The following is an 8,567-nucleotide window of genomic DNA, read 5'->3' as shown; positions in this document are numbered from 1 at the left end:
TAACACATACCTAGACACATACAAGGATGTGACCGTGATGTCCAGATGGAAGTGTTCCATGGCTGCTGTAGAGCCCAGTGTTTTAGTCAGAATAGTGCTTCAACATGGACTTTTGATGAGAGAGTAAAAACTGACAACATATCGTTTGTGGTTAGAAACTTAGATGAGACCCATATACAATACATTATATGGTCTTTCTGGTGACTTTTAGAAGCCCTTTAATGTTAAAATACATCCATCCATCCTTTTTTTAACTCACGTTGCTATGTGTAGGCCTATATATAAAAGCTCGTCTGTTGAACTCATCAGTCCTTTGTCCTCGCCTGGTATGGTGAACAACTGGTGTTGGAAATAGGTTACTCTAAAATGGTAATATATTACTAGTTACAAAAAAGTTGTTACTTTACTTATTACTCCCTGCCAAAAGTAACTCATTACTTATTAGTATTACTTTACTTATTTATATTCTCGCACTGTTACGGCTCCAGCCTAGGGGAACCGTAGCCTGGCTAATAAGCCAGACTCAAATCACACTGTCGTGTGGTATGTCTGGAGATGCTGTGTATGGATCTTGTTTCCCGGGGGCGGGTTCAAACATTTTCTCTTTGACGCAATTGGTCAGAGCTACTGTCAGTCAAAGGTCTCAAGCATTGAACGTCACTGTACCAAAGCCCGCCCATATTGCATACCGTGTCCCGATTGGCCACACCAGTTCTCTGGTGTAGGAAATGGGCGTACAATTGAGCCTCTCCAGACCGTAATCCGCCGGCAGGCATTTTTTTTTTGCCAACGGCTGATTCAGTCTGGCTTATTAGCCAGGCTAGGGGAATCGAGGCGCATGGAAATATGGATCCCCCCTCTCCATAACTCCCAAAGAATTTCCAGCAACCAGGAAGTTAGGCATACAATGTTAATTATTTTCTTCAGGGTGGGTTAGTTGTTATGAAATAATAACTCAAAACAACTAAACAATATTATAACCCTAACTTAGCTACCCCAAAGTACGCCTAATAGGCTATAACCAAAATACAATTGTTAACCTAACTCCTAATCAAAAAAACATTAGCAAAAAAGGAAACCCAAAAGAAATAGAACCCAACCCTACCAAACCCTGGCTGTGGATAGTTCCATTTCTTCACAGAATACAATGAACAAACATGTGGTGTGTTTGCTGGCAATCCGGCTGAGAGAGGAGAGTGGAGAACGCAGGAGCTGGTCACCATCAGCCTCTTATACCCTTCCTGGTAGGCTGCAACCAATCATCTCCCGGGCGTCACCTAATTTCCAATCATCCACTCAACTCATTCACTCCCTCACTCAGCATTAAAATCTGTATTGTTTATATAACTCTGAAATAGCCACTAGTGTCACATCCATCCATCTGTCCACGTCTGGTGAACTGGATCCTAGTGGGGATGCATTCGGCTCCCAACATGCATGGCGGGTTTAAATTAATTTGTGCTGCGCATTAAAAATCACCTGTGGCTTCCTGTGAGGTTAGGGTTTGGGGAGGGTGTCTGACTCATGGTATGTCTCATGGTATGTCTGACTGTTGGTGCTCAAGACTGTAGGCCTACTTTATGGTTACATGTCATGTGCAAAGGTCAGGTGCACGATACTAAAACATATGTAAATACCTTCAGACAATGCAGCCGCATTAGGTAATACATGGCTCAAAATGTGTCCTGAAGTGGAATACCGTCGCTGTCAGGTGGAAACCTTGTATGTCCAAAACTGTTAAAATCTTCAAGAAATGTAAGAAAATAAAAAGAGCCTTCATTCCAATGGATCTAAAGTAGTTATTTAGTTAGTGTGTATTCTCATCTGCGAAGAGAAAAGCCTGGTCACAACCTAAAGGCAGAGAGAAAAGCCTGGTCACAACCTAAGGCAGAGAGAAAAGCCTGGTCACAACCTAAAGGCAGAGAGAAAAGCCTGGTCACAACCTAAAGGCAGAGATGCTATCGGCGGAAGTGTCGGGCCGGAACATCCGTCAGATGTATTTCCCCCGGATACGATTTTGTTCGACCAATCACAACACTTGTTTCATTCATGGAGATGTAAACAGATTTGTAAAGCATCAACGTAATTTCCTTGATTGGTACTTAATTCCGCCAAAATCCCGCAACTTCCGCCCCAAAAAAAATGAGCGAAGGTCTTGCCCAGCGTGCTGTGAGTGGGGCAGACTGGAGCAGGCCGTCAGCCAAACTGTGTGGGGTGGGTGGTCTGGAGAGTATAATTATAGGGAGCTCTCCCTCCACATGCTCACTCTCTCTCTTTTCTCCCCAGAAGCATCACCTGGTCAGGCTTGCCACCTGACCTGGCCTGGCCTGGCCTGGCTTGGGGGCTAACCTATTTTTTTTTTATTTTTTTTATTAAAGTTACGTTTCACACCATTTTATACAAGGCCCACACAGCACGCTCCACATATCCATACACTGCAGACATTACTTATAACTGATAACCTCACATCTCATACCTGATTATTTGTCATTCTTTATTTAATGTATTCAATATCATTTAAAATGTTGTACTCTTGTGTGGACTCCCTTATTTTGCCATGTATCCCCTAGTACATTACATTCGTCACAAGCTCACCATTGGTTCGATTAATTTATAAAACCCCCACACATTTAATGTCTGAAACATGGATCTAATAATAGTTAAAATGGAGGTTAAGTTACAATGGGTTTGTATAAGAAGGGAATCAAGAAACTTAAAAACTGTCTGGGGTGTTCACATAAGCCTGAGTAGTGAGTAGACAATACAATTAACAATTGTATTCCCTGGAACGGTCCTTAATTGACATGAAAATGTCTGAGAAGTTTTTCAGAAAACCGTTAGAAGACATAGAATCAGAATTCACCCAAACACTCCTTGAGAGAAGACTATTTTCATCTCTTTATTCTTTTAATAGAGGTTCAAATAAACAACAAAATATTACATGTCTTTAATACGTTCAACTGTTTGAAACTGTAAGAATAAAATCAATTGGTTTCACAATGGACCATACGATTAATATCATCTTAAACAGTAGCATGCTTATGTACACTAAGAGCTTACTGCTCATAATAATCTTGGCCTTAAAAATAACATGATAATGTGAAGCTTATTACTATTAAATACTCTAAAAAGCAATGCTTATAAATCTACTTAAACAATAAAATACTTGCATACACTAAGAGCGTTCTGCTCATAATTAATTCTGTCCTTAAAAATACATAAAACAAATTTTATTTATTGATATATTATATATAATATATATTATAAAATGATAATAGTAACTTAATGATGGACCTCAACCTAAAAAACCTAACCCCATTTACATTAGGCTAATTAGTGAAAAACCTTCAGGAAAAGATCAGGAAAGCGTGAACATCTGTAACGTCTTAACACAGAATGCAACATTGTGGTTTTGGATGTTATTTGAACCAATCATAATGTGACATTGTGGTTTTGGATGCTCTTTGAATCAATCATAATGTAGTCCTGTACCTTCCTTGAACTGTAGCCATTCCGCAAAACTGTTGATAAAATGTTCAATCAATCATACTCTTCATACTGGTGCTATTCAGACTCTTCACTGGATGCTTCTTCTTCTTCTTCCATTTCTATCTGGATGAACCGGTGGCGTTGTGTCTGTTCATTGGACCCAGCTTCATTTGTTTTACGATTCATATTTGTACTTTGCTTTTTCATTCTTAAACATAGACAACAACACAGAGTACAGATCCTGGAGCCAGCTTCACAAACACCTGGGACATCTATGTCTTCATACTGGTGGTGTTGTGTCTGTTCACTGGAGGTAGTAGCTTCAGCAACACCTGGGACACCTACGTCGTCATACAGGTGGTATTCTGTCTCTGCTTCGGCTTCAGAAACAACTCGGACATCTACTTCTTCGTATTCTGGCTCTTCTTGGGCTTCAGCGGCAACGTTATAGTAAACTATCTCAACGCTCTCCCGTCCCACGTTGTAATAGACCAACTCCACGTTCCCTGCTCCAGCCCTCTGGCGCCTGCTGCTGGCCTATAGGAGAAGCAATGCAGCACATTCGACTTTATGTGACTTGGATCGGATCAGGCAACAAGTTAAACAAACCCAATTTTGACCGCAAATGTTGATGTACTTTTCAGTCAGTAGTCTTTTCCATTGAGTTTGTAAATTTTTAGTCATCTGAAAGGTGTTTTGTCTAGTTTTGTCAACTAAATATCATTTGATTTTAGTCGACTAAATCTAGTTGATTTTGTCGACAAAAATGACGTCGTGATGGCTCATTTGACACTTGGTTGCATGCTGAAAATACATTGTGAGCTTGTAGATCTGCTATTTTCAGAGCGCAACACCAACCAAACATAAAATGACTTGTCTTTTAGTTCTACTGGATCTCTTCTCTACTAATTCCTACATTTTTTAAATATATTTAGTCGTTTTATTTAGTTAAAAAAGGTAGTCTACGGACATTTTTTGTCATAGTTTTAGTCCGCAAAATCAACACTGCGTGCAAACAGCGTATAACTACTTGGTTTACATTGCGGTCTTTTATTGAATAAGGATTATTTGTATAATACCTTCCAGAAGCAATAGAGGACACTGGTTATCAGCATCAGCAGCAGCATTATGGACAACACTTTGAAGAGGTTAGACGTCAGATGAGAAGCTGTGAGACACATACGGTAGGAGCATTTCAACATCAGCACACAGCATGGAGTCGGAGTCCGGCAACCAAGGGGCCTTTTTTTGTGGCTAAAGTTTGGAATGTTTTTTTTATTGGACTGAAATATTGTCTATCCTCAGTACAGTATACTGTAGGTTGTACAGTACAGTACAGTACAGTACAGTACAGTACAGTACAGTACAGTACAGTACAGTACAGTATTAGTAGTACAGTATAGTACAGTACATTTCGGCCAAAGCAAATTGGAAGGTGTCCCTTATATATAGCCTACCAATTTTCCCACCTCAGCGGCTGCCGGACAGCTCTAACAAAAAAAGCATTTAATTTATAATTCCACATGTCATATAAGAATAAGAATGCTTTCTACATGCAAGTTTGAGATTCAAAATGTGTGACTATAAAAGACGTTTAGAAGTTTAATTCAGGTTACCTGCTGTGACAGTGAGAGAGAGAAGCTCGCTCTCAGAGGAGAAGTTATGAGAAGAAACATCTGTGTGATTTATGAACACATTGACGCGATAAACACATCTGTAGTTTCCTTGGTGGGCGCGGTCTGCCGCAGGAAACAGGAAGTGGGCAGTATGATTGACGGCTGGCTGGGTGTAGTTTTGTGTCGTGTTGGATTCAGTGAAGTTGAAGGTTGTGTCTGGTTCAGTGGGGTTGGGGGTTGTGTTTGGTTCAGTGGGGTTGGGGGTTGTGTTCGGTTCAGTGAAGTTGAAAGTTGTGTTCGGTTCAGTGAAGTTGAAAGTTGTGTTCGGTTCAGTGGGGTTGGGGGTTGTGTTTGGTTCAGTGGGATTGGGGGTTGTGTTCGGTTCAGTGGGGTTGGGGGTTGTGTTGGGTTCAGTGAAGTTGAATGTTGTGTTGGATTCAGTGAAGTATAAAGTTGTGTTTGGTTCAGTGGGGTTGGGGGTTGTGTTTGGTTCAGTGGGGTCTGGTGCAGGAGACAGGACAGTGTCAGAGTCATTGACAGCTGGCTGGGTGTGGTTGTATCTAGCAGATTGATTGACAGCTGGCTGGGTGTAGGTGCGTGTCGTGTTGGGTCCAGTGAAGGTGAGGTGGAAGGAGCCCCCTGGGTACTGTGGCCGGATGGAGCAGCTGATGGTGAAGTTGGAACCCTCAATCACCTGCTGCAGCCCTTGCTGCTGGCCCTTGGAAACCCCCTTCATGGAGGGGATGAGGCTGATGATTGGCGTAAACAGCAGATCTGGAACAAGACAGAGCAGGCGATTGGTTGAAGCAGCAGATATGTAACAAGATGGGGGTGATTGGTTTAAGCAGCAGCAGATACCAGTATTAAGACAGTCAGTATACTGTAGGTTGTACAAAGCCGCTCGTGGCCGGCGCCTCTTCCTGGTTTTTAGACAGCTGGTGGATGGAAATGAAGCTCCACCCACACGGCAGAATGCCGCGGGGGCAAGCTTTTCCGGGAATCTAGCCCACGTGGCAGAATCGCAGCATTCTGCCGCGTGGGTGGAGCTTATTTTTCATCCACGAGCAGCCTTAAAAACCCAGAAGAGACGCCGGCCACGAGCGGCTTTTGTCATGGAATCCTAGATGTGCTTACACCCAGTGGGTGCAGGCTTTTGATTGATTGATTGATTGAAATATGTATTAACAGTTTGCAGAATTACAGTACATTTCAAGCACAAACTCAATACAAAGACTGTGAGTGGACGACCCAATTAAGCATTACACTTGTTTACAAGAGGGTCCACCCTGTTCAATTCATCAAAATTGCATCAAAAGGCACACTTTAGCGTCAAGAGCCGGCAAGAAAGCACCTAGAACAAGCGTCTCTTCCCGATTTTTAAACATCAGAGACACTGAGCACACTGTAAAATCGAAGATATCTAAAACCACATATTACACACATAAGACCCGCAGGAAAGTTTTCTAAATCTTCTAAACGTCATTAACATATATTTTTTTGCAAAAAGTTTCCCTTCAAGAGTGCTTACACCAAGAGCAGGTGATTGGTTGAAACAGCAGATGACTAAACGATATTCATCATCATCATCATCATCGACATAGACTGAAACAGATTTCCCCACCCTGTATATTGACCAGGGTCCCACAGCACAGGGGTCTATAATTGGACTCCTCACTTTTCCTCCTCTACACAAAATCTTTGTGGCCTACAATAGTTGATCTACAAGCTCTGTGCTTTATGTGAGCTTGTAGATCAGCTACTTTCAGCAAATGTGTAGCACAGGTTTATACATGTCTTTAAAGATTAATATCATTGTTGAAGTAATTCGTTACCTGAACAGATCACCTCCAGTCGCCAAGTGGACATCCAAGTCTCATGTGTTCCACACTCCCTCAGTGAAGACTCCGATCCAACACAGGGAGATGTAATCTTCCATACAGGTTGTTCTATAAAACCAAAGCTTGTTTTCTCTGAAACAGCAGAGCCACAGTGCAGCTGTCTACACACTACAGCTGATGAGTTCTGGTTCCACTTAGAATCACCATCCACTGGGCTCCATTCTCCCTGGTGTTTCATCTCCACTCTACCAGTACACTGACTGGCTCTACCCACCAATCTGACACCATCAGACTCTGTAGAGAGACAAGAGAGTAACCAGTGAAAAATGTAATATTGTCACTGTAATACTCGTCAAAAAGTGTAGTTTGTCTTTTACCTGAGCAGGTGAGTCCAACAGTCTTGTCAGGTGAGCAGGTGTTTCTAGTTGAGTCTGAGGTTCTACAGTCCAGGAGAACAGACTCGTTGCCTTGACACTGGAACTCTTTGGTCCACATTGGAGCCTTCACTTCTCCATAGAGCGCCCCCTGGAGGACTGAATGAGCCCCACAGGCAAGCTCCCTACAGACCACCTCTGCATCCTTCTGGTCAAAGTCACCTTCACACACTGAGACCCAAGACTGGTTAGACTTCACCTCCACTCTGCCTGAACACACACTAGTCCCATTCACCAACCTCACAGACTCTGGAGAGAGAGAGAGAGAGGGGGGGGGGGGGGGGGTTAACCAGTAGGCTACAGGTAATGAATTAATCCATTATAGAATATATTGAACTCTGAATACAACAGAGACAATACTGTAGTCCCTATGCACTGAGAGAGAGAGATTAAGAATGAATGCTTTATATTTTATGTTTCAGAAATAACAAGAAATGAATATTTACTAGATGAAAGAAAAAAAGCCATTGTTTGTTACCTGAACAGATCACCTCCAGTCGCCAAGTGGACGTCCAAGTCTCATGTGTTCCACACTCCCTCAGTGAAGACTCCGATCCAACACAGGGAGATATCGTCCATACAAGTTGTTCTGTAAAATCCAAACTCATTTTCACTGAAACAGCAGAGCCACAGTCCAGCTGTCTACAAACTACAGCTGATGAGTTCTGGTCTCCATTCTGGTCTCCATTCTCCACTGGTCTCCATTCTCCCTGGTGTTTCATCTCCACTCTACCAGTACACTGACTGGCTCCTCCCACCAATCTGACACCATCAGACTCTGTAGAGAGACAAGAGAGTAACCAGTGAAAAATGTAATATTGTCACTATAATACTCGTCAAAAAGTGTAGTTTGTCTTTTACCTGAGCAGGTGAGTCCAACAGTCTTGTCAGGTGAGCAGGTGTTTCTAGTTGAGTCTGAGGTTCTACAGTCCAGGAGAACAGACTCATTGCCTTGACACTGGAACTCTTTGGTCCACATTGGAGCCTTCACTTCTCCATAGAGCGCCCCCTGGAGGACTGAAGGAGCCCCACAGTCAAGCTCCCTACAGACCACCTCTGCATCCTTCTGGTCAAAGTCACCTTCACACACTGAGACCCAAGACTGGTTAGACTTCACCTCCACTCTGCCTGAACACACACTAGTCCCATTCACCAACCTCACAGACTCTGAGAGAGAGAGAGAGAGAGAG

The 8,567-nt window shown here is 42.7% G+C and overlaps 1 protein-coding gene across 1 annotated transcript; it reads right to left on the bottom strand.

The window, feature by feature from the left end:
- Positions 1 to 2,967: 2,967 nt before the first annotated feature.
- Positions 2,968 to 7,051, bottom strand: LOC306936750 (uncharacterized protein). Its single transcript, XM_079520371.1, has 4 exons — positions 6,938 to 7,051; positions 5,106 to 5,879; positions 4,569 to 4,657; positions 2,968 to 4,026 (listed from the first exon to the last, which is right to left on the bottom strand). Exons 1-4 carry the CDS (start codon positions 6,969 to 6,971, stop codon positions 3,565 to 3,567), a joined length of 1,359 nt encoding a protein of 452 aa, XP_079376497.1. The 5' UTR covers positions 6,972 to 7,051; the 3' UTR covers positions 2,968 to 3,564.
- Positions 7,052 to 8,567: the final 1,516 nt, after the last annotated feature.

This window comes from Electrona antarctica (genome assembly GCF_951216825.1).
Source record: "Electrona antarctica genome assembly, chromosome: 14".
NCBI classification, from domain to species: Eukaryota; Metazoa; Chordata; class Actinopteri; order Myctophiformes; family Myctophidae; genus Electrona; species Electrona antarctica.
The sequence above is the reverse complement of the archived record's forward strand: the minus strand, read 5'-3'. Positions and strand labels throughout refer to the sequence as shown.